The sequence below is a fragment of the Myotis myotis genome, unplaced genomic scaffold (genome assembly GCF_014108235.1).
Source record: "Myotis myotis isolate mMyoMyo1 unplaced genomic scaffold, mMyoMyo1.p scaffold_m19_p_1, whole genome shotgun sequence".
In the NCBI taxonomy this organism is placed as follows: domain Eukaryota; kingdom Metazoa; phylum Chordata; class Mammalia; order Chiroptera; family Vespertilionidae; genus Myotis; species Myotis myotis.
This window is the reverse complement of record NW_023416313.1, coordinates 96,760,997-96,788,887: the sequence shown is the minus strand read 5'-3', so window position 1 is coordinate 96,788,887 and position 27,891 is coordinate 96,760,997. Positions and strand designations below refer to the sequence as shown.

The 27,891-nt window shown below is 37.0% G+C and overlaps 1 protein-coding gene across 1 annotated transcript in view; it reads left to right on the top strand.

Moving 5' to 3' along the window:
- MALRD1 (MAM and LDL receptor class A domain containing 1) overlaps positions 1-27,891 on the top strand; it is a 628,376-nt gene that overhangs the window by 485,028 nt on the left and 115,457 nt on the right. The window contains exons 33-35 of the mRNA XM_036345532.1: positions 10,314-10,577; positions 18,391-18,516; positions 24,216-24,282. Of these exons, the coding sequence (XP_036201425.1) occupies positions 10,314-10,577; positions 18,391-18,516; positions 24,216-24,282 (457 nt within the window). The remainder of the gene's footprint in view (positions 1-10,313; positions 10,578-18,390; positions 18,517-24,215; positions 24,283-27,891) is intronic.

Genomic DNA, 27,891 nt, shown 5'->3' with positions numbered 1-27,891 from the left:
CAAATTCATACAGGTTATGAATAAAATGCTTAGAAGCTCTCAATTGCTTACCAAATAAGTTTCTTATCCTTTAGTACAACTCCTGCCACACCAATATGTCTCTGCAAAATGATCCCTTAAAATGAGACCTCTTACCTTTCTCAGTTATGCCCCATATTCTCTTATCTCAATGACTTTGGTCTTACTGCTTCCTGACTGGGAGCACCCTGCCCTTTACCTCCTCTTGTTAAAAGCCTTTTCTGCCTTTGAGGGCAGAACAAAAGCCACCTTCTTCATGAAATTATATTTCATCTTCCCTACAAGAAGCCAAACTCTGTTCTAGATCTTAGCCTTAAGTTTGCAGCTCTCCTATAATATGCCTTATGCAGTACTTTGTGATGTGTAGCTTATATTCCATCATTTTCAGTTTCTCTACATTGAAATACCCCCATTGTCATTATCTTGTTTGTTTGTTTTTTTTCTATTTTAGTGAGAATGAGAGATCTTTAACTTTAGGATGATTAAGAAAAATATAAAATTCAAGTCAGCATCCGATATAAAGAGTAATATCCATTTTATATCAGAGTTATAGCAATTGTAGATAAATTATTTAAAATGTGGTTTTAATGCATGGGTCACTTTTATAATTTTGATTTAGTTAGTGATTCATGAACCTAATTTTTAAAATGAATAGTGATGAATGTATAAAAAGCTGAAAATGATTATTAGTCAATCCTAACTCCCTATTATTGGCTTATAGAATATTCTTGGGTTTTAAATCTATTATCATGGGTCACAAAGTCCTCACAATTTGTCAAAGGATGGGATAATACCGCTTAACTCCTAGAAGGAGTATTAGATTTAAAGGGGCAGAGGGGACAAGAACCAGAAAATAGCATTAAAAGCAGTACCAAGCAGGCTTATGGGAGAAAGAAACTTGCCTGTTATACTATGAAGTGGTTCATACTTGGTTTCCTGCTGATCATCAGGTTGGAAAGAATTTTGTTGAATTAAGGGAAAGAAATCCAAATGACAACCATGAAAAAACCAGTATGAAGCATATTCTGTTAGCCTGGATTTGACTGTGAACCTGAACTTGAAGACAAACCATAAATCATTGTCCCAACACTCTGTCTTAAAGTTGAATGCTTTTATGTGAACAATGGTACTTCCCAAATAGTATGTAAATATACATGCAATGTATACTTGGATATAAATGTAATATAATATATATTAGCTAATAAAAGAGAAACATGCAAATTGACCATACCTTCACTACAATCACAAGCCACGCCCACCAGCCAATCGGGAGCAAGTATGCAAATAAACCCAACCAAGATGGCGGCGGCCATGGAGCTGGAGCAAACAAGAGGCTTGGGTTGCCCCTGGTGATGGAGGAAGCCAAACTTCCTGCCTGCCCTGGCTGGCTGTGAGTTCTGCTCAAGGCTACAAAGTTTCAATTATAGAAGATAAATAAATCCCAGATACCTGTTTCCAGCTGCTGTGGCCTCTGCTCAAGGATGGGATGGGAGCCTGGGGTGCCTGGGGCTGTGGCCAGCCTGCAAACAGCCCTCAGCCCCTCACACAGGCTGCCCATGCCCCCCAGTGGGGACCTCTACCCTGAAGGGGCTGTGGCCAGCCTGAAAATGGCCCTCAGCCCCTCACCAAGGAAGGCCACACCCCCATAGGATGAGGGTCCCCGCTGGGGGCTTGGCCAGCCAGCAAGCAGCCATCAACCCCTCACCCAGGTTGGCCAGGCACCCCAGTGGGGACCCTCACCCTAAAAGGGGTGTGGCCAGCATGCAAACAGCCATCAGCCCCTCACCCAGGCTGGCCAGGCACCCCAGCAGGGACCCCCACCCTGAAGTAGGTGTAGCCAGCTTGAAAACAGACCTCAGCCCCTCACCCAGGCTGGCTACGGCCCCCTAGTGTGGAACCCTCACCCCATGGGCGTGTGGCCAGCCTGCAAACCACCACAGGCCCCTTGCCCAGGCTGTCCCATGCCCAAAGGGAAGCCCCACCATGATCCGGGACACCATTCAGGGCAAACCAGCAGGCCCCCACATGTTCACCAGGCCTCTATCTACACTAATAAAAGGGTAATATGCTAATTAGACTGGGAGACCTTCCAATAGACCTTCCAGACGTTCTTCTGGACAAAGCCATGGTGGTGGGGCTGAGGTAGAGGTGGTTAGAGGCCAAGAGGGGAGGGCAGTTGTAGGTGATCAGGCTGGTGAGGGGTGGGGCCACTGGGGGTAAGCAGGCCATCAGTGGGGGTCAGTTGGAAGTGATCAGGACAGCGGGGTGAGGGGGCAGTTTGGCATGAGCAGGCCAGCAGGGGGGCAGTTGGGGGTGAACAGGTCATCAGTGGGGTCAGTTGGAGGTGATCAGGATGGGGGGGGCAGTTTGGTGTGAGCAGGCCAGCAGGGGGTCATGTAGGGGCAAGCAGGCCAGTGGGGAGGGAAAGTAGGGGCTAGCAGGCCAGCAGGGGGGCAGTTGGGGGCGAGGAGACCAGCATTCAGAGTGGTTAGGGGCAATCAGGCAGGCAGGCAGGCAGGCAGGCAGGCAGGCAGGTGAGCAGTTAGGAGCCAGCAGTCCCGGATTGTGAGAGGGATGTCCGACAGCCGGTTTAGGCCCGATCCATTTAAACCAGCAGTAGGACATCTTTCGAGGGGTCCCAAATTGGAGAGGGTGCAGGCCGGGCTGAGGAACACCCCCTCCCCTGTGCACAAATTTCATGCACCGGGCCACTAGTATAGACAATAAAACATGGTATGGCAATTTAGTAATTTCTCTACTGTATGAAATAAAAAAAACCAAGTCCTAAATTTCTAGTCATTTTTAGAAATTAATATAACCTTTGCTGACTCTTTTTTTTCATGGAGAAATACACCGCAGGCCAAATGTTTTACCAGGCGAAGTATGTATGAAAGATTCTGGGTGTTTTTCATAGCCAAGGTCAATCTGGCCATGTTTTGTTCTCTTGGGCTATTAGAGTCTACTTTTATTACGGGTTTTCTGATTTCCTGGAACACATGTGTTGTTATATGGAACACATCCAGACATTATGAAAATAAGTTCGTGTGTTTATTACCTAAGAAATAGAATAAGAAAATGACATTGCATTACTAAAAAATCTGTTTTAAGAAAATATTTTTCCAGTTGAAAAACAAATGACTTCAACAGAATGACCCGTTTTGTTGATAGCATCTTATTGGCCTGTGAGAACATTTTACCCAGATAATGCTGGTTACTCTGTGAAAATAGTTGGATATGGGAAAATAGAAAACAAACAAACAAAACATTTCTTCGCTTACCAAAAAGTAAATGGGTTTACAAATATGAGTTGTCATCTTCACTAATATAAACTTGCTTAAAATAGAAAACATGAAGCTAGAGAAATAACCAGATTTGGGTAAAAAAAAATAAAAGAGGGGGTTGTCGAAAGACTGGCGGGGCCATGGCTGGGTCTTCCCTGCAGGATGGAGTAGATGATTAATCAAGTAAGAGGCCAGTCCAGATAGTCTTGCTTTTGGACCTTCCTCCTCTTTCTGATTGTAATGTAATGAATGTGAGGTTAGTTAGGACTCCATATGGGGCAAGATAGCCCAACACACACTTTCACATAATCTTTTTTAATTATTTCATTAGAATGGCAGGAATTAGTCTCAAAAACTATGTGATTTTAAAAATAATGATACATTCATGTATAGCACTCCAACCTTTAAGTTAAGCTACTCATCCATATTTACCCAAAGTAATAAGTTAAATGTAGCAGTATGTGTCCCTGTCTTTAGTGCCAATGCACTGTTAACTGGAAATAATGGTACCATAGCCACTTTCTGTGTTTAGTTGGATCATAGAGATAGTGAAGACATTGCAGCTGGGAGGTCTCCGAAAGACCGCCATAGAATTGTATTTGACCCCTTTTGGCCACTTCAGTAAGCCATTTGTATCTCCTTTGACTTTCCTGAGGCAGGTGTTCCAAAGTATGCATGAAATCAAACAATATTCCCTCACAGATTGCCTAAAACTTTTTATATTTCCTTGAATTTATATTATTTATTGTGTGTGATGGAGAGATAGCTTCCCACTCTCCATTCTTAAGCCTTCTTCGCAAAGACAAAGACCAAAGCAGTGATTGGTGCTTAAATACCAACTCAGAATTTCTGTAAAGAGAAGCCTTTCCACTCACATGATTAACATGGCATTCTCCTTCCTGGTTCCAGCCAGCAAAGAGTATAACACTGCTGTATCTGGAATGTTCATTATTTCCTCTGCAAGTTTAGGTTTTAGAACATAAGTGAGGTCAAATCAGGTGTCAGATCATTGAATCCCAATAGGACCATGGCATTCATTCCCATAAGAATAGTGGAGTTTAACTTGTAAGGCATTGAAGAACCATTTTTGAGCAGGATTCTTCCTTTGGGAAATGCAATGTGAAGCATGGATTAAAAGAAGAATATATTTCATGATATTGTCCTTAAAGTTAGAAAGCAAGAATTCAGCATTTAGGGGATTCTTAACTATTAAATAAAGTTGTAGTTAATATGTAATACAGCTATCAGTGAACAATAGCATTAAATTAGTCCAAGTACATAACCTGGTCCATCATTGCATATAATAAAAATATGTCAGACCAAGAACTATAGCATCATCTGGAAATGATAAAATAGGAATGAATATGTAATCCACGAGGGTCTCTCTGGGTTTCAGGGCTCATGACAAGAAAGAAATGACCAGCAACCTAGCATTTCATGTTTCTCCATTCACATAAGTTTTAGATTACTTTGTGTTATGTGAAGGCAGAAAATTCTTCATTTATACAATTTCAGTCACTTGCAGTGATATCACTATTTTTAGTTAGAAAGGAATTCCCTATAATCGTGGCAGATATTGATGTTGAGTAAAAATGATAACTCTTTTGGGGGCCTCTTAATACCTTCCGTTTCTTCAGCTCTTATTTTCCTTAGTGCGGAAAATATTTTCTTGAGTTTCTTTCAAGTCTGCATTCTCAGTATGTGCTGAGGGGAAAAAGAACTCTGATAATAAGGTACTCACCCCTCCACCACTGTCTCATGATTTTTCTCACCTGTGTTGCCCAGCACCACTGCCCAGCCTCTCTCCTCCAGCCTTTCTATCACTGGTGAAACCGTGTACAAGCATGTGGGCATATGCAAAAATACACACACAATATTTGCACAAATGCACGTACATGTATAAGTGCCTGTATGTATATCACATAAATTTTTAACCTGTTAGCTCTCTCCTTAAGTTACTGTAGCTTTTCAGCCTTGGCTAGCTGTAGCTATTTACTTTGAAAATAATTATCACTTTCACTTTGGCATTTGTTCTTAGATGCTTGACAGCTTCTTTATTGGATTCAACTTCTGGAAACTTTTAGACAGCCTTTGCTTTGTCTCTTCTGTCAAACTTCTCTTCTCTTTTGGACAAGCTCAACAAGCCCTCCTGACTCATCTACTCCACATGCTCCACACTTCTCTATGTGTCCCAGACTTTTCTGCTGTTTTTAGTCCAGAGGTCACATACTATCATCTTTCCAAGAGTATTTAAATTAACCAGATATTGAGATTAAAGGTCAAAATGATTCTCTTAGAGCTCCACCTTAGAGATAAAAATTTTTAAGTTAAAAAATTAATGAATATTTTTGTTCTTTATAAATAAACTTAAGAAAGGATAAATATAAAATTAGAATTAAAAATAACTTCAAATCAGGATTTCTTAGGAATTGCACTTAAAAATGCTATTTTTCCTCATTGGTTTTTTGTGATATTTTCCATTTTTTGTGAATAAAATATCTGCCAGAGACAAACAATTATCAACTTATAACTGATGTATTTGACAATGAGCGTTTGCCATTTATATCATTGAGTATGGCAATATTTGGCAAGAGCTTATTTACTCCTCTTTAAAACTATTTTTCCTTTCAACACAGGCAATTCTTTTTGCTTTCACTAAGCATATTAATCATAAAGATAAAAAGCCACCAGGTTATCCTTGGGCAAGTTAGGCTTTTATTGGATTTATATGAAATTCATGAGAACATTTCATTGTATTTCACTGTAAATTACCAGTATGAAATAATTTTTATTGCTCTGAGAAGGATATTTCAACTGCTGCCCAAATGAAGTGAACAATGAGACTCCACATTCTGTAGGAGGACAAATAACCAGGACGTCAGAAATTGTAACACGCTTCATAGCACAAAATGAAATAGAATGTGGTGATCAGGAGAGTTTTTTGGTTCCAGGGAATGTAAAAGTTAGCTACTAATGCCAGTTCCTACACCTTTTTATCTAGGGTGGGTTTTTTCCTAAAATGTTTTCTTTTCCTCTCTCCTAACATTTATTATAAAACAAAAGGCAGATTTATTTTTGCACATGTATATATAACTTTGTTTGCAAAAGTGCTTTATGTGAAATCTCATAAACCTTCTAAAACAATTGGTAAAAACCCATAGCATCTATATAAATGAATAACTTTTGTTACTAAATTATAGATTTATGTTCACATATATTAGAAAGTTATTTTTAAAGAGCTTTATAGTTTTCATTTTTCTGATATATACTATTTGTTGGTTTATTAAATCAATGGAAATAGTCAATGCAATTTTTATTTTTTGTTACCTTATGTTAATTAATCATAGAAAGTAAAACTATTTTAACCATTAATTATTATTCATCAATGTAAGAAGTGTTTATTGAAGAATATGTCACTGCATTCTCTAAGGGAGGTTAAAAATTTTCCAACACTGACTTGCAATGTCCAAACACAGTGAGAGAGCACACCTCGGGAATGGGAAAAGGCCTGGTAGAGAGGCTGTTGCCATGACACAACTGACCTTTCCTGATGGCCCTGGCATAGCTTTGATTGTGGGGTTTTCCTCTGGCTTCAGAACCACTGTTCTCAAAACTAACTTGCAATACAAACCCCTTGTACTCTAAATCAGATTTCTTAAGCTATTTTCTGTTGAAACACGTGAGAGCTAATGCTCATGTGCTTATCACATGACTGGTGCAATACAGGCAAGAGAGCGATGACTTAAAAACAGTTTTTAGATGACAGCTATACATCCTCCTCCTTACTTTGCACTGGAGAGACATATCTGGTGAGATACTAGGAGTCAGCATAATTTTATTGTTGGTACAGCCTTGAAGCAGCTCCAATATAAAGAGTAAATCAATTGCAAACTACAACACTAGATATACTTTATGGTTGATCTCCACAAACGTGAGACTTGTGAGCCATTTAAGAAACATTCCCCTAAATCTGATATAATATATTAAGGTGTGAGTGTGTGTGTGCATGTACATGTGCGTGCGTGCGTGCGTGTGTGTGTGTGTGTGTGTGTGTGTGTAAATGCACTAAGCTTTCATAGCAATGTCTTCTTCCTGCCCCAGAATCAGATCTACACAATACCCTTAATCAGATATAGTTAGAGAAATGTTGCCTGAACACCAGTAAAAAACCTTTAACTTAAAAATAATGAATTATTTTGTCAAATTAATCTGCGTTTTCTTGGAGTGTCTCTCCTTCAGTCACAGTCACTAACATTTCCTAATTCCTTCTCTTTCTTTCTTCCTTTCTATTCTAAGAGTTCTCTTTGGGGTATATGAATGACACTCTCAGCACTGAATGTGCTATTTCAGTTTGCTTTCCTGATGTAGTTGCTAGTTTTGTACTTATCATGTTATATGTTCTCCCACAGAATAACTCTCTCATGTAATTGATAAAAACATACATTTCCAAGGAAGCTAATTAAGGTTAGGACTAATCTGGCATCGTTTGCTTGTGGATTCACTGGCCTTGCATCTCAATTCCATTGCTTTTAAATATATTATTTTTTAATTATTGATTTCAATAGAGAAAGAGAGAGGGGGAGGGAGATAGAAACATCAATGATGAAAGAGAATCATCAATTGGTTGCCCCCTGCACATCCTCTACTGGGAATGCATCCTGCAATCCTGGCATGTGCCCGGACTGGGAATCAAACCTGACCTCCTGGTTCATGGGTTGATGCTCAACCACTTAGCCACACTGTCTGGGACTCAATTCCATGGCTTTTAAACAACTTGCCTAAGCTGCTCACTGAACATAGAAATTGCAAAGAGAAAAGCACAAAGCATGCGGTACAGCTAGATTATACGTAGATTATACCTTCTGGGGGATATTGATGCTAAAATTTATATAGAGTATACATTTTATATATGTTGTGTGTGTGTGTATTTATATTGTATATAATTTTTAGAGAAGTTTTTGTTTTAAAGCAAAATTAAGTGGAATTTCAGAGAGTTCGTGTATACCCATCTCCCTCCACACTCAGATTTGGTGTCCAGAAAACACTGCCTCCTCATAGACAGTGCCTTTTTGCTGTGTCCTTAGGAGGCAGAAGGAGCAAGGCAGCTGCCGTCAGCCACTTTTACAAGGTCACTAATCCATTCATGAGGGCGTCATGACCTAATCACTTCCCGAGGGGCCATCCCCAAATATCATGACATGGGGGATGAGGTTTCAACATAGGAAATCTGGGGAGGCACAGACACTCAGTCTGGGCATGGCATGTATCCACTGTTACAATGTCATACAGAATGACACTGCTCTGGAAATCCTCTGTGCTCTATGCACTCAACTCTTCCTTCCCCTCAGCTCCTCCTAGCCAATGATCATTTTATTCTAGCCACAGTTTTGCCTTTTCTAGGATGTTATATAGACGGAATCAGACAATATGTACCCTTCTTAGATTGACTATTCTCACTTAGTAATATGCATTTAAGGTGGTGCTAAGATTTTTCAGTTTAAAACAGGGAACAATTAATCCTGTTCATTTTTTACAGAATTATATAAAAAGATATGACCTATAATAATTAGGTAACTTCAAGGGTGACATTCAAATATAAATATATTGATATTACATTTTTAGGAAAATTTATTAACTTCTCAAAGAGAGAATATAGAATACTCTCAATTCAAAAGATAAACATAATTCATCTTCCATGAGTAATCATTTCATTCGAAATGAGAACTTGAGGAAGCTTTTATATTAAAAAACATCTATATGCAGAACATTCACTAGATAAAACAAGAGACTTAAAAGAAATGTTGAACTTACAGAGAAGTGCTTCCGGCTAAGAGCCTACTTAGACTCCCAGAAGGGTGCAAGTTAATATTCTCTTACGTTAGAAATATTTCAGTGGGAAATTTGTGAAGTGATTCAAGGGAGATTTAATTTAAGACAAGACATATTTTGACCGTTGGATAGTATCTTAGATTGGGTTCCCAGAGAAGTGAACTCTGAGGCAAAGAATTCCATTAGAGAATTTATTGGAAATTCTCCCAGGAACAAGCCTTGTGAAGTGAAGGAGCAGGACTGGGCAGAGGGAGGGTTGAGTTGAGATGCAGGTGCAATAGTGGGACTCAGTGGCTGCCATGGGGAACTCTAGGGCTATAGTGGTCCTCACAGTTGTCCCAAGTTGAGGCATATGGGTTGGGTCATCTTATCCACAATTAACCAGCCAATGAATGGAGCTGTCCTTGTGCGGCAGTGCAGCTTAGCGGGGAATTCCTGGAGCTGGCCTCATTTGTGAGTTGTCATCTGGTAATTTCCTGGCAGTTGTGAGAATGAACACCTTAATCTTGATGGAAGATGTGCCGGATGCCAACTCCAACATGACAGCAGGGCTGAATCTAGAGTGGCTGAAGGCATTTCCCCAAACCTGAAAAGGATGCATTAAATTGATCGCTTGCTGCCAGACAGCTCAGGGCATCTTAATCTACATGTTATTGCCTCCTACTGGCCAAACACCTGAACAGCCGTAGGCAAATTCTTCCAATCTGACAATGGACTCTGTAGATGAAACCTGACCCTTTGATGTGTCTATCTCTGCCTAGCCTCAATCAGACCTTCAAACCTCAGAGGGAAGGTAGGGGAGGTGGGGGTAAGGGAGAGAGATCAACCAAAGGACTTGTATGCATGTATGTAAGCCTAACCAATGGACACAGACACCAGTGGGGGTGAGAATATGAATGAGGGCGTGGGGGGGGGCAATGGGGGGATAAGAACACATATGTAATACCTTAATCAACAAAGAAAATAAAAAGACTGTTGTTTCTGAGATTTAGATAGGGCATTTTCTCTTAATCATGTTTGTACGTTTTGTGGAGTTCATATAATTTCTAATTGGAAATTAATTGACTTAAATTACCAAATTGTTTTACGTTTATTAAAGAATAAATATAGCTGACAATGTTTCAACACTAGACAGAAATATAACTCTCCTAATGCCAAAAGTGACTTGATATGCTCTCTTTTCAGGTCCTGTCACAACACAGCCACCTACTTGTGAAGCTGATCAATTTTCTTGTGTCTATACACTCCAGTGTGTCCCTCTCTCAGGGAAATGTAATGGACAGGAGGATTGCATAGATGGATCGGATGAAATAGATTGTTCTCTCAGCCCTCCTCCTCAGCTCTGCGGTAATAGGGAGTTCCAGTGCTCTACCCACGAGTGTATCCCATCCCTCCTGCTCTGTGATGGAGTGCCTGACTGCCACTTTAATGAAGATGAATCCAGCTGCTGTGAGTCATTTCACTAACTTAATGTGCCAGGGAAGAAATGCTGTTTGGGAATGATCAAGAGAGCTTGACAAATAAAGCAAAATTCTCCAGAGTCATACCATGACCATATCATCAATAACATAGTTCTTTGTGTTGTGTTCCTAAACAAAACATATAGCCCTTGTTTAGCATCTCTAGAAGCATTCTATCTGTGTAGTCACATTAATCTCTGTTAAACTTATCTGATTTCCTTTCTTACTCATCTCTGTGACATTCATATGGGGATGGTCTTATGTATTGGTTGATTTTTTTAACACATGTTTATGGAACTGGATTAAAGACATGTAATTATCATTTCTTCCCACCGTAAATGTTAATGAAGAGGATCAAGCAAAGCGCTATGGGAAAATATTCATTTCAATGAATATGTGTAGTTAGGGGCTAAACCTGGACAACTACCTGGGCAAATATCATTTCATTAAGAATCTGTGTAAACCTTAAGGATTTAGGTTTAATCTCATCCTTGTTACTACCTGTGCAGTCTTGGGAAAGTTATTTGAGTCAGTCTCCTCATCCATATAATACCTACCTTTCAGGGCTGTGAGGATTTGAGAGAATACATGTAAAATCCCAAGCCCTTTTATTTAGCACCTTCTATTTTCATTATAATTAGCCTATGTCAGGAAGGAAAGGAAGAGTTTTAGTTAAGTAATTATGTAAAACTTTAAGGTAAGCACATAATTGTGATGGGATCAAAGCACCATTAATATTTTATGAAATTATTTTTATTTGCTTGATTTTATAGTATGTTATCTATACTCTATTTTTGGCAAGGGCTGCAATGATAGAGCTCCATAAACCATATGTTAATGACCACATTTTTTTTTTGAAATAGTAAAAAGCACTTTGGAATGTAACTGTAAGAGGGGAACAATGAAATAAATATAAGGTAATATCAGTGCCCTATTTAGTGTGGGCATCCAGAATTATAGTAACTATTGGAAAAAACTAAAGATGAATGAAGGAAAAGGAAGGCAGCCTTTGAATGTTTAAAGGTTTCAGCCTTAACTGTAAATTTAAAAGTAAAATAAAAAAGGTTTTATCCTTAAATCAGTGAACTTCTTTTCCTGGCTGAAACTTAGAGATTGGTTTTCTATCTCCCTGTTATTAAATACAAGTATATTCTTTCTGTAATAAAGCCAACTTTTCAAGTCTTACAATATTTTCTTAGAGGCAAGGTAAACAAATGGAAATTAATAAAAAAGAAAAAGTCTGTCTAATTACTTATTTCTTTTCCCATCAAGATTTTAATGTTATTTGGCTGATAGGAATCATAGTAAGTTCAATATAATCATGTGATATTTGACTTTAAATAGCAATGCTTAGGAAAGTACTGTATCCTTATACTTTTAGAGATTTGTTAGAAATTGGTGTTTGATGAGGTAGCAATATCTGAAGTTCTGCTCCTAAAGGAAAATAAGTCCACATTAGGAATAGACTGCTATCATGAGAGAATTGCTTCTACCCATCTCTAAAATATTTAAGAGTTCTGACTCTATAGGGTAAATTGTGTGAAAATGAACAATGGACAAAATGCTGGAACAAAATTACAAAATAAAAGCATCCAATGATGGAAATTTCCTCCCATGGCGGAATAATTTCTTTTCCTGGGCTTACCTACTGATTTAGAATGATATTTTGTAAACTCACATTCATTCATTCACTTGTTCACAAAATTTCAATAAGAACACAATTTATGCCACTCATTGTATTGGACATTTATGGTTCATGTGGATTTGGCATTGTACCAGTCCAATTTATAGACACTTCTTATATTACTGAAGGGGATGGGTAAGTGATAGTTGGGAATTTCACGCGATAAGTTTTGTGAGAGAGATAGATACAGTATTATTGAATATATAGGCAACTCTAACTATGGTGCTAAGGAGTCTGTAAACTTTAAAAAGAGCCAAATTTGGAAAGACAAGTAGTCATTAGGCAAATAGAGATGCTTAATTCCAGTGAAGAATGTTCCAAGAATAGTGAAAAGGTTCTTTGAAGCACATTTCATATAACTAGAGTATTTTGCGGTGGGAACTGTATAAATAAGTCTGGAGAGGCAAGCAAGGACTCAATCTTGAAGAGGCCTCCCCATCATGCCAGGGCTACGCAACCCTTTTAAGTAACGCGTGGAATGGACTGAAGCAAGGGAGAGGACTGCTTAGGAAATGTTGTAGTCAAAATATAAAGGCATTGGTTAAATAATGATGTGTGGCAAAGATAGGAATAGATTTAAGAGACATTCAGGTGAAGAGGAAGAGAAAATAATCAAGAAGAGTTTCTAAGTTTCTGATTTGGGCATCAGGACAACTGATCTACCATTTCCTGAACTGGGGAAAATAGGAAGAGAAGGACTTGTTACGGTAAGATTGTGGCTTCATTTTTAAGCATGCTACATCTGTGGCATCTGTGGCACATCCACAGAAATATTCAGAAAGTATTTAGAAATGAATATCTGGAGCTCTGGAAAGAGATAAAGCAAGATCTATACAGATACATGGCCATCAAGATATGATGGTTAAAACGGTGATGTAGATGAGATAATAGAGTAAAAAGAGAAGGTGGCAGACAAAATCCTAAGGAACATCTGAAAGACTGTTAAGGAAACCAAGCATTGAAAGACACTGAGATGAGGACATAGACACCTCAGGACAACAAAAAGAGATTGATGCTCTGACAATAAAAAGCTGTAATTATCAGAGTGTCCTCAGGTTGAAATGTTTTGTGGAGATTAGGCCTAAAACATATCTAGGTTGGAAAAAGCAAAAGGTAGTTTCAATCTATTTACCAAGATTTCAAGATTTCATCAGCTACTACATTATTAATATTCTATCAAGAAATAGATGGTTCATTGATAATATAATTTGAGAATATTTTAATAAAGCGCTTGTTTATTAGGGAAATATTATGCACAGGGAAACCAAACAGGATAGGCAGAATAGGGGCTTTTATCACCTACAGACCAAAGCATGTAAGAGGAAGAAACAGTTGTATGAATCTGGAGTCAAAGAGGTCCATTAAGAAAAGTCGTGGTGCCTGAGCTGGTTTGGCTCAGTGGATAGACCATCGCCTGTGGACTGAAGGGTCCTGGTTTGATTCTGGTCAAGGGCATATGGACTCAGCCACCAGTAGGGGATGTGTAGGAAGCAGCCAATCAGTGATTCTCTCTCATCATTGATATTTCTATTTCTCTCTCCCTCTCCCTTCCTCTCTCAAATCAATAAAAATGTATTTTTAAAAAAGTTGTGGTATTTGGTTAAAGGGTAATTTCACAGTCAGTTCCCTTATATTAATCTTCTGCTGGTGCTACCCATTTGCCACATCTTAACAAAAGTTAAACCTAAACAAAAATCCAAAGGACAAAGGAACTTGTTAATGTGTCCTTATAGTTTAGTCTCTCAGAGCCTAGAGCAGTGGATCTCAACCTTCTGGCCCTTTAAATACAGTTCCTCATGTTGTGACCCAACCATAAAACTATTTTTGTTGCTACTTCATAACTGTAATGTTGCTACTGTTATGAATCATAATGTAAATATCTGATACGCAGGATGGTCTTAGGCGACCCCTATGAAAGGGCCGTTCGACCGCCAAAGGAGTTGCGACCCACGGGTTGAGAACCGCTGGCATAGAGCAAGAAGAGGAGGTAGAAAATGACTCAAAAGAGGAAATGGAAGCTCTCCATCAATGATAAACACAGCTGTGGAAAACATATAGGGAAGCGGATGATTTACCTATTTTCTAACTTTAATTTGTTCCAGTAGAAGTTGCTATGTCCCAGTAAGTTGAATACCACTTACCGAACACTTGGAATGGGTCATGCTCCTAAGATTTGTAGGTCAACATTTATTATCAGTATTTTTATTATCAGCCTTTAAATATGTTACTTATGATCTTAATGTCCTATGGTACTTCTCAATAATAGTATAACAATCATCTTCATCATGTGACATCTCCCCTTCTTACATATGTGTTCCTTAGTTTATTCAACATAAAAATGATGGTGATTAAGTCTTCTTTACAGAGGTATTGGAGGATTAAATGAATTAATATGCTAAAGTACATAAACACACAAATAAATTAGTATCCTTTTCCCATTAAATGATTTTTATCATTTTATTTAAAATTATTTAAACTGCTAAGATATTTCAATAAGAGTAGTGGTTGGATTTAATTCCAGAATAAAGTAAATGTCCACCCTGCTCTGTGATAAGTTTATTTGTGCTTTGAAGGGCTGTAGCCTTCATTTTCAAGGCCCAAGGACCATGGTTATTCTGCTGTTAGAAATGTTGATTGGCTGTATACGTGACATTTTAGTTTAATAGTGAATGGATACACATCCATAGTCATACATGCTTTACTTAGGGTTTATTTTTTATGCAGCAATTATAATTTATAACAGAAATTTGGCTATAGGGAAGTAACACCAATGAAATATTCATGAATTGTTTATCTTTAATGCATCATCTACCTGAGTTCCTGCGTGAATGAGCTAAAGCCGCACAATGCTCTGTGTTCCTTGACTCGTTTAGATAAGAAAGATAATCTAGGATGAGAACAGATTGAAGTAAGTATTCCTGTAGATATTAAAACATAACGTTTTAATGCGAATGTGGCAAAAGTAGATATTGTCAAGGGAAACATTTTGAAATCTCAGTTTCCTATAAATTTTATATATATGCATAACCCATAGACACAGACAGCAGTGTAGTCATGGCCAGAAGGAAGAGGTGGCAGAGGCTGAGTGGAGGTAGACAAAGTTGGGGGGGAGGGGTGTGAGGACATGTGTGATAATGTCAACAATAAAAATAAAGTTAAAAGTAATAAATTTTATATATAACTTATTTGGAATAATTTTGGAAATTTTCTTTGTTGTATGTATATTAATCATAGAAGAGAAAAAGAGAGCAATAGTTCAATTTGTTGTCCTATATTTAGTACAATGCCCTTTGCTGTATATGTCAGGAAATATTAATTGCATTCATAATTTATTTGCCACCTACATTTAAAAGGAAATTGATAAATATCCATTAACTTTAATGCTATACTATTTAAAATGCCACAGAAACTATGGTTTTAGTTTTCAATTTTATAAAGTAAAAGATCCATTTTTAACTGTCTAAATTGAAAACTCTATTAAAAGGAAAAAGGAAAACCCTTTTTAATTTTTTTTCTTATAGAGGTATATTTTATGTCTTTTAATGCTATTTGGGTCATAATTGAGAATTTATATTACTGATAAATTAGAGATCTTTATTGTATAGTCAACTTGAAAATAAGCTATCATTCCCACTGGAAATTGGGTGAGGGAATATGGATGGATTCGTATTTCTGAGAAAAGGATTAAAAATAGAGCTTTATAAGTAGATGAATAGTATCTATTATCTTTGTTTACAAATTTCAATATATTATATTATTTAAAACCTTAAAACTATCATCTTATATTATCTCTCAGCTCCTTGCAATGCATTGATAATAAAAGTATGTATATATACACACATGCTCATACATGTGGATATATAGATGCATTCATAAACATACACATTATTTTGCAAACATCTCTGGATCTTATAAGAGTTGGAAATTATGCAGTTTTCTAGTTGATGTGTTTGCAATATGATTTATCTTGTCAATGTATATCCTAAAATCTTTTAAACCTTTAGATAAACTTGAAGATTATCTTTTCCCTAGGGACATTAGCCATTTCTACAAACTGGTTTCAGCCATGTTTTTTAGGTTTGTTTGTACCACCTTTTTACACCGTTCCCCAGTTAAAGGCAAACCGCTTTACTCATAGTTCCAATATCAAATTTATTGATTCTCTGTCTATAGATTACCACTCCGCTAAATGGCTTTTCTCTGGAAACATTAAAATTTAAAACACATCTCAAGACTCTACTCTTCTTTCAGTCTTTATAGACCTCCCTACACCAAAGGAATCTCTTGCTTTTATAATGCTTACCTATACCAGTACTTTACCAACTAAATCTGACCTTATGGCATATCTTTTATTATTGTTTTGAACTGCTGGTCACTCTTGTATTGTTATCTTGCTATTGTTGCTTTATTCATTCTGATGTCTTTTTATATACATGTCTCCCCTGTACTCTTCATTTTAAGTGCTAAGCCTAGTATCTTACATGTAGTGACAGCTTAATAATATTTATTGGTGTTGAATTGATGTTCCAGCACCTCAAGAAGGATTGCTGAATGAAGACTGTCACTTTAATTGTTCAGAGCCAGCATTTTGATCAATGAAGATACAAACTCTTAGAAACACCATTTTTATATCCAACTTGAAAATAAATTTTTGATAGGCAGTTCTCAAACTAAACTGTGCTAATATCCTATGATAACTCTAAACAGCCCACAGATATGTTTGAAGAAAATAAAATATTTTAAAATAACTGACAAAATCTGTGCAAGAACCATACTTGGAGATCTCTATTCCCATGTCTTCTAAACTGTCCATTTAGCTTGAGAAGTTTGAACTTAGTTGTCTTTATTCTAGTAGAAGTAACTTCCCAGATGAATCCTTTAAAAATTTTAGCAGATTTGAATTGAAATGTTCAAATAAGATATTATATCGTATCATTAGGTATACTGAAGAGAAGCAGAGCTATTTTTGTTGAACTTGGGGTAAGCCCCAGAAGCCCTGGCTGATCATTCCTGTCTTTCACATTACCTCTGCATAACACGATGACTTAAAGGAACCAGGTTAGAGAAACAGTGTAGGCCAATATCATTATTATTTATTGCTTTCTAAATCTATCTTGTATTTCTGAGAAGATGGTGCAGTGGGTTCATCCTTTGACACTTTCCCTCTATTCCAAACACAGCAATGCTACAGAGAAGAGCTATCACACAAAAGGCCTTGAAGACATTGAATATTGGCATGGAACAAAACAGAGGTAGAACCAGAGAAAATAGAGATCAGGCCTGAAACTCAGGCCTGCTGGTTCTAGGTTTTTAAGTAATCAGGAGAACAGAGACACATGATGGCCTAGAAGGCAATGTTCCGGGTCAGCCCTAACTCACAGAAGGAATGTAAAACACAGCCTCCTGCTTTATAGGAAGTCACAAGCCTAAAGAGACTAGAGAACGAGAGGGAGGAACACAACACTACAGTTTAAGGACTGAGAGAGCATCCAAGGGAAATCCAGTAATTTGCAGGACTAGACTCCATTAAACTGTCAGTACCCTTGACAGGAATCAATAAAGACATTTTTCTGAAAAAGAAAAAAAATCAAAGTTTTGTGAATAAGACTTATGCTTGTTTCTTGAAGTCAGGCTAGTAAGAGACTCTGGGATTTACAAATGCCTGCATCATGCACTGACACAGCGCTATAAGGTCACACCGTCACAGCACAATGAGCTGAGGGACCACATCAACACCCAGATCTAAAGGGCACCTAGTACTACTCATAACTTATAACTCAGTTGGAAATTGATGCACATTCAAACGAGGTACAATACCTATCAGTTCAATTGCACATAATATTGGGGACATTAGAGGAGTAACAGAGATCTTCTTTGATGTAAATTTGCCTCTAGTCTAAAATCAATTCAGAATCCATAGTACATATGATGCATTTTACACATAATGCAATGCTGAGAAATGATTCCATCAACACACTTTGAAAAATGTTCAACTTGTTACATTGAATATATAATTTAAATATAGAACTAATAAACGAAGGATAATACAATACATTGTATTATTTCATTAGAAAAATCTATTTTTTAAGAAAAGATGATGATGATTCTTTTTTTCCAGCCAATGCCAGCTGTTCGGAGGGAGCTCTGCTGTGCACCTCCTCTAACAGCTGTATCCCAGTTCGCGAGCGCTGTGATGGTTTTGCCAACTGCGTGGACTTCCAACTTGATGAGTCCAGCTGTTCAGGTACTCCATTTCCATTCAAGTATTCTTTACAATCTAAGGCAGTAACTTAACCTGCAGACAATAGAAATTTAAATAATAGCAAGAACGAAATAACTGCATTTCTGTTATTGGTCTGGAGCAGGAAGAGTGCTGACATTTAAATATTACAAATATAGCTCTGGCCGATGTGGCTCAGTTGGTTGGGTATCATCTCAGGCACCAAGAGACAGCCGGGACGGTCCTCAGTTGGAGCAAATGCCCAGGGTATGGACTCAGTGCCTGGTAGGGACATGCAGGAGGCAGCAGTTCGATGTATTGTTCTCACATTGATGTTTCTCTCTCTCCCTCTCCTTTCCTCAATCTCTAAAAATCAATTAAAAAAATAAATCTTAAAAATAAATAAATATTACAAATATCTATATAATAAAAACCCAGTGGCCGTTATGCCGTAACAACCAAAGACTCGTCACCAGGAGGTGCATTGATGGGCCCTGCGGTGCCGGCAGGACTTGACGCTGGGTCCTGCGGCACACCAGGTCTGGGTCTCATGCGATTTCATGCACTAGGGCTCTAGCATAATATAATGAATTTGCTTATTCTATATAAACAATGTTTAAAAATAAAGAAAAGTCAAATATTTAATTTTAACTTACTATAATATAATTTAAGATTATTAGTATTTAATAATCTGATGAAAATTGCTTGGTTTACATAATAAACAAAACTTTCACAATCTAACATATTATTAATTTTTTAAACTTGTAGTCTTCTTCCACCTCTTCATAAGAGCTCCCTATTTGCATAATCTATTTATGTCTAAAAATTAATTTATTAAACTTTAGACTGACTTTTAAACATTTTTTTCTTACCTTGGAACAGTTATAAGAGCTGATAATATATATTTGTGGTTATACTTTTATCAAAACTGCTTTAATATGCTCTAATTTATTGTAGCCCATTGTTAGCATTCCTCCTGACTATTTTTATTTCATGCAGGAGATATCCTATATAATAAAAGGGTAATATGCAATTGACCCTAATGGTGGAATAACCAGGAATGACCAGTTGCTATGATGCACACTGACCACCAGGGGGCAGGCGCTCAATGCAGGAGCTGCCCCCTGGTGGTCAATGTGCTCCCACAGGGGGAGCTCCACTCAGTCACAAGCCAGGCTGACAGCAACACAGTGGTGGTGGCGGGATGTCCGCAGCACTAAAGATATCCTCCTGAGCCTTAGGACCGCTCCCCCTGGCCTGCCAGAGAGATGTCTGACTGCCAACTTGTTTCTAAGCTGGCAGGTGGACATCCCCCAAGGGTTCCCAGGCTGCCAGAGGGCACAGGCCAGGCTGAGGGACTCCCTGAGTACACAAATTTTTGTTCACCGGACCTCTAGTATAAAATAATAGGGGCAATATAAATCTGTCACAACTAAAAGATAATATGAATTGGTGATAAAAGGTATATTTGATCATATTTTCTAAATAACTTGCAGATATTTCATATCAAAACTATATTCTTTTTAAGACTATTCTTTGTATCTTTCAAGAAAGAAGAACATTATAAGTGAAAACTGCATGGTAATTATATTCAAATCATAGTATATAACATCTTTTTTTATGCTGCTGAAAATGAATACTCACACAACACTGAATTTTATGCATACAAAAGGAAATCAAGAATTGAGCAAATCTGGTGCCATAAAATATGCAAAGATAAATGCTTTCCGGCATTATTTCTCTACTAGGCATTCACATACATCAGATTAGACACCCAGAAGTAAATCTTCTTGTTCTCTTTTCAGACAGTTAGAAATATATTAATGAGGTAGTTCCATTCTTTGAAACTATTACGACACAGTACTTAAGTCTAATACCCAAATTTATTTACATAAAGGTGAGATTTTCTTTAGTATAATTTTATATGAGAACAAATATATTATAACATGCCGTGGTTTATTGTTTGCTTTGACATGTTCTACCTGTAAAAATATGATCAGAAATGCAGAAGACCTGCCATTCATACTGAGTGACAGACACCCTATAGATAATAATACATTTTTGTTGCCTATATATTTTAATCACTTACCAATTCATTTACAGTTCATTTGCACATATAGGTCACATTGCCACAGCTTTGGGGGTAAAGTAAAATAAAGAACTCGTGGAACAGTTTTCAGAAATAAAATCCATGTTATATTATGTGTTCTTTATTTATATTTTATTTGCTTTTTAGTTTGTCAGTCAAATATAATAAAGTCAATGCTTCCATTTTGAAGAATGCCTAATCCATGCTAAGATGTGTCAGTGCACATTTAACCTTCCTGTTTCTTTCAAGCATCATATTCCTGTAAGGTCAGCATTTCACAGACTTTTATGCCAAACCTTACAGCATCCACTACTTCTCCCAGGAGACACACAACAGATGGTGAGCAGTTGGTCTGCTTTCACCTCAAAGTTTAAATCATTAATAAGAACATCAAGCTCAGGCAATGTATGGGTATTGCAGGTTAAGTTTTTTCTATGAGTCCTATTCCCAAGTTTCAATAGAAAGACATACTATTTTCAAGTTTGGCTGTTTATGCAATAGAAAATCATTGAACAGAATTTGTCCGGCCTAATTTTAAGTTGAAAGTCTTTTTCCAGTCATTTGCAGTAGTAGAGGTTAATTAAGGTTATGCAATGGTGATACTGTAATTATCATAATCAGCTATTTGAAGGAGAATTAGGAAAAGACACTAAAATTTAAATTTACAGGATGAAATATTATGAATATAATTTAATATATGAATAATAAAATGCTACTACTACTACTAATAATAATATAGCAAAATAACATTTCAGACGGTTTTTTAAAACCAAATGAAAACAAAACAAAAACTTCTCATGTAGGTACTGTGAAGCTATTTCAAGTTTCTTAGCAGCAGTTAATCTTTTCTGCAGGCTCTGTGCTGGGATTTTGAGATAAAGAGGACAGTCTGTGCCAACTGGGAACTTGGTTTGCTGCACAAGCTTTCTGGTGGACTCTTAAAATCCAGACAGCTCCTAAAACCGCGCTGCTGTTTATTGTGTACATGGCTATTTAACCCATGGCACTGCATAAAGACAACATGATTGAAAGGGGCTTATGATCCCATAATGCCAAGAACTGCAAGGGGTTATAGAAATTCTGAACTGAATAATGGGTCATTTGACATTTTTAAATTGACAGGCTTTGGAGTGAGAGGACCAGAATTTAGTTCAATACCTGCTGCTTCCTTGCTGTTAACTTGAGCATTTCATCATTAACCAGTGTCCTCTGTAAGAAAGGATAAGTATGGGATGTACCACATAATGTTATGAGGATTAAAGGAGGTAACACTGGTAAAACTCTTAAGACAGATTATGACAGAGCAGGTCTGCAGTAAATGGCTGGGAACAAAAGAAAGATGAGAAGATGGAGAGTGCACTGGCAATGAGAATTAGATTTCATGGCACATTCAAAGAACACCCCAAAATAGAAGGATGCATCAGAACAATTATTTTAATACTTATACATACCATTGACTAGTATAGAAATGTTATAAATTTAATTTATCCTTCCAGCAGTCCCATAAGGAAGGTGAAATAATCCTCACTTTAAACATGAAGAACTTTATAACTAAAATACCTAGCCCAAGGTCACACAACTTATTAACTGAGTAGTTATCAGGGAGGGAAAACCAAGACTCGCATGGTTATGTCTTCCCAACAATCCACCTCGTAATAGTTGTCGCTCCCTTAGTCTCTATACACATTGAGAGAAACAATAGCAACAACAAAGAAAGGTGCCTAGTTGCAAATTATTTATATTTAAGCTTAAAAGTTACTTTTGGTTTTAAATTGATCACTTGCCCATTTTATAGGTGTTCCTGTTTTTCCAAAGTGATACACCACATTGGGATTGAACTTGAATTTTTTAAAGAATGATTGTCCTATAAAGTCAGCCATGAGGTGTATGGACCTCCAGACACATGTCATAATAACCAATACAAAGGAGTATAAGGCAGTGAGATACCAGTGTGGCTACAGAGCCTGGGAACCTGCACTAATTCTAAAATCAACCCCATAGATTCCTAGTTTCAATCTTGGGAACTATCTACTTCACTATGGAGATATATTTAGTCTTTTCATTACTAACTGGTCATACCCATGCTCTTCTCCATGTCATCTACCCTCTTCTCTAAACGGTTTTGAGTAAACTGAAGATGCAAATACTGTGTACTGTCTTTCCATTTTATGAATAAAAAATCTGGCTCAAAGGCAGAAACTTTTAAGAACTCATTAGAGATAATCTATAAATCTTCTGTCCTCCACAATACCAGGATTCACTTCTTGTTCTGACCAATACCACTCTGCTTTACAAGGTGCTCCATTATTCAGTGCAAGGGAGTACCTATCTAGATTCTCACAGAATCATTCTGATGAATATGTTACTCACTACAATCAAAGTAATTATTAATAACCCTCGAAAAAAATGTGCATCTGTGTGTATTTTACTTTGCAAGTATCAGACATTTGACTGGTGTTTTAGTAAAACAAACCTCTTATTTAAGGAAGACTATAATTGTACTTAAGACCAAAATAACCATAAACTGGTTTATCTAACAAGTATTGTATCTACATATGCTTTATCATATTGGTTGGCTATTTTTAGTCAAACCAGCTAATTTCTTGTTTACGAAGGAAATTTTGCATCTGTTCTATTCAGTTGAGCATGCCCCTGGTGCCTGAGGGTGAAGCTCTTTATTCTTGTCTTCAGCACCTTGCTCTTTATTGAATTAGTTAAACAGGGAGGAGTAAGCATAGGCAAGATGGTGAATATATCCTTGGAAAAGCAAATCACATTTCCTAACCCAGGCGAGAAGTCTACTTATCTGGTCCACCCCTCAGGCATATGAAGAGAATGAACACATCCCAGGAAGTAGGGGCCACAGAATAAGTTTAGGGCTACAGGAAAGAAGCCTAGGAGAATTCATGTGTTTCTAGTAACTAGGAAGCAATTTATTTTAAACTAGAAGTCCAGTGGGGGCTGAGGGACCCCACTGGTGCACTATTGGGGCTGGGGAGGGACTGCTGGAGGGCTCCAGGACATGTACAGCCATCTCACCCAGTCCTGATTGTCTGGACCCCAGCAGCAAGCTAACCACCGGTTGGAGCACCACGGTCCCATGGTGGTCAGTGCATATCATAGCTACCAGTGGAACAGTCACTTAGGCTTTTATATATGTAGATGATTACCTTTAATGCAATGACTAACAGTGATATAACCATTATCTTGCTAATCCTACATAATAAAAACCTAATACCCTAAGTGTCTGATCATCTGGTCATCCGTTCAATCAATCAAAGCATAATATGCTAATGATATGCTAAGGACACTCAATTGCTCGAATGACATGCACTGACCACTAGGGCACAGATGCTCTAATTGGTAGGTTAGCTTGCTGCTGGGATCCAGCTGATCAGGACAAAGTGAGACAGGCCAGACATGCCCTGGAACCCTCCTGCAACCCCTCCCTGGCTGGCCAACCACCTGTATCCCTCCTCGGCCCTGATTATGCACCTGTGGGGTCCCTTGGCCTGGCCTGGGCCCTCTCACAATCTTGGCGGAGGGACCCTCCCCATGAGTACACAAATTTCATGCAACGGGCCTCTGGTAATATTTATAATTAACATTGGTATTTTGTGGTGCTTTTTTTTAGAGTGTCCAATAGCTTATTGCAGAAATGGTGGGACTTGTGTGGTGGAGAAAAGTGGTCCTATGTGTCGGTAAGTAGCATTGTCTATGCTTTTTTTTAAACATTTATTGCACTTGGCTTACTTATTTTTCTTGAGACTGATATAATAGAGCATCAGTGTGGTTAATAAGGTAAAACAATAGTGAATAATGGCATTATTTATGTGTATCTGTCTGAATAAGAAAATGTGATGTGTGAGTGCCTTTCAGAAAAATATAAATAATTAAAATGATTTTATGTCTTTGAGCATTTTATATTACATGGCATATATAGTTTAGTAATACTCATTACTCCTTGTTTTTAATATTTATATCAGGTTATAAAAATATTTTTATGTGGGTGTCATCCTATTTCAGGTTAATTAAGTATCTGTGTTTCTTCCTTTGTATTACAAATTTCATATTTCTTTTTTCTAACTACAAAGAATAAAATTCATAAATAAATCCTATTTCTTGTTTAGGCAGTGGGTTTTTATGAATAACTAAGGTTGAGGTACAAATAAGAAATACCTTTGCATACTTAAAATATTTTTAAAACAAAAATAAATAAGAACAGGCCTTGTGATTTCTTTTGGGAGTTATTTACCTTGTATATCAAAGAGTGCTTGATTTTTTTTTTCTCTCATTCTTTAAGGAATTGTACAAAACTTTCATAAATTTCAAAGGAAATAATGCATATTCAATTATATTTCTGTCTACGACTTTTTAGTATAGCAGACCAATGGACATATTACTTCGCTTATTAGAGAACTGATTTCAGATTGACATTCAATGGGAACTATATCGAAGCGTCTGGGAGATACTGATTAATAGTTGCTTAAATCCTTATATCCTTCTGATCAACACTCAAATTTTAGGAAATGTTGATTGGCCCTAAAAAAAGCAAAAACCTCTATAAATTTAAACAACAAAATTTATGATGAACTATATTTAGACACTGTTTTAGCATTATTGAAACTGAATTATTGATGGGCTTCTCAAAGTATTTTGTCTCTCAAATTTATTACATAATTTATTTCACATCTCAACAAAATTATATTTTTCCTTGTATCACTTTTCATGGAAATTAATTTGTCATAATAGAACATGATGGGAAGATGGGATGCATAATATTAATTTCTAAAATCTCCTGAAAGAAACTGAGAATGTCATAAATAATGGATATTGAAAGTTAGCTGAATGTTAGTACCAACTGTTTAGAGCAAAGAAGTTTGAATTTTTGTGCTCTCTAACCCTTATAGACAAGAAAGCTCCCACACTCTAGCTAGCTTCAGATGAGCAAGCAAAGAGTTTTACGTTCTTGGCAACATCCTCATGTATTTAATTAAACTTCAAAAATCGAAATCCAGATAGCGATGTCCGAAACTTGTTTGTCTCAAATAAGAAAACTCTAATATGGGGAGATGATGTGAGAGGGGGATGGGCAAAAGAAAGGAAATCAATGCAGCAAATGTAGAAAGGAATTAACTGGAAAATCCATCAAATATTTTAATATATTACTTTTGATATTAAATAAAATTTTTCCAATAGCCTAAATAATTAGAATTGCTATCAATAATAACAAATGTTTGGAATTAGTGCTATCTATAACGTAGGTATGAAAAATGACATTTGAAAAATGTATATATATATGTGTATATATAGTACATATATATAATAGCAGTTCAAAAATTTATATATATAATTTTCTTAATACTATAATATAACAGACCAAAAGGAGAAATTTCAACATCAAAATCCTCTCTTTAGTAGTATGGTCTATATTTTCCCTTTCACAAACACATGTACCACATACAAGCAAACTTTGTTTCTTATAGAAATGTGAATTACACTTCATGCATCTACTTTTTAACTTGGGATTTTTTTTCTCTCGTTATGAAATATCATTCCGTTCTTCCATGTTGGTACATATAACTCTACATCCACCCCTTACTGGCTGTGTAGTTTTGGAGATGTCCTTAACCTGTCTGTATTCCAGCTTCTTTTTTGGTAAAATGGAGAAAATAACACCACCAACCTCATCATGTAGGTGTGAGCTTTAAAGGGGCTAACACAGTGATGGCGAACCTTTTGAGCTCGGCGTGTCAGCATTTTGAAAAACCCTAACTTAACTCTGGTGCCGTGTCACATATAGAAATTTTTTGATATTTGCAACCATAGTAAAACAAAGACTTATAATTTTGATATTTATTTTATATATTTAAATGCCATATAACAAAGAAAAATCAACCAAAAAATTGAGTTCGCGTGTCACTTCTGACAAGCGTGTCATAGGTTCGCCATCACTGAGCCGCTAACATATGTAAAACACTCTGCACAGTGCCTGACACATACAAGATATTATAGGAATGGTGGCCACCAATATTATTTTATCTTTCTTTTTTATGCTATGTAGTATACTACTTAATCATTGGTTTTTCATCACCGAATTAACCCCATTTATCCTACTAATGATTGTTTAAATCATTAAATATTTTCTTCACAAAAAATCTTTCAGTAGCCACCATTTGACTTATCCTTGCACAATTCTTTATTTTAATCATAGCATGCTCTACTGAAATGCCAAATAATCATGCAAATTATTTTGACTTACACTTAGTGTCAAATTCATTCCCAAGTAAATTTAGTGTCCAGGTCATTTGTCACATACAGGTATTTATTTTTGGATTTAAGGTTAAATAAAGACAGCTTTAGAATACAGAGTTTTTTAATTTTTTAATCCTCACCTGAGAATATGTTTATTGATTTTTAGAGAGAGAGGAAAAATATTGATCAGTTGTCTCCCATAGGAACCTGCAACCTAGGTATGGTACAATGCTGCAACCAACTAAGCCGCCCGGCCAGGGCTAGAATACAGAATTTTGGAGTAAATAGAGGGAACTGTGAAAAAGTGTTGGCTTTATATCAGGCCCTCCTCTTTAATTCCTGGGTGAGAATTCATTGTCTTTATCACCAAAAGAAGTAAGGACAACAGATCAAACCCCCCTCTCATCCAGGTCATTCTGAATAAAGATTTTGCTGGTTCCCTGAGGAGGCCTACCACAAAAACCTTTGGATTTCCTCTTGAGATCTAAAAATACCTTGAGAGCCTGGCTGGTGTGGCTCAGTGGTTGAGCGTCGACCTATGAACCAGGAGGTCATGGCTCAAATCCTGGTCAGGGCACATGCCCATGCTGCAGGCTAAGTGCCCAGTAGTGGCCGTGCCGGGGTCAGCAGGTCAGTTATTCTCTCATCATTGATGTTTCTGTATCTCTTTCCCTCTTTGTTTCTCTCTCTGAAATTAATAAAAACATATATTTAAAAAATAAAATAAAACACCCTGAGAAAGGACATTCATATTTTACCAGTAATTCCAGAAAAAAAAAAAAAAAGAGACTTTATAAGAAGGTGATTTGGGTTCCCGGGAGTTTAAAATTACCCACAAGAGTAAAAACTAACTAGGCGAACCATGTTTTCCCATTGAGAAACATCGATGGCTTGTCATGTTTGTTTGAGGACTGAATATGCAAAGCATGAGCCAGAGGGGGGAAATACCCCTCAGCTAAGGAGGCTTGATGATTATGTTACGTTGTATATCAATATGTTCATTAGGGAAAAAATAGACTGAGCTATGAAATATAAATTCCAAATTCATATTCAAG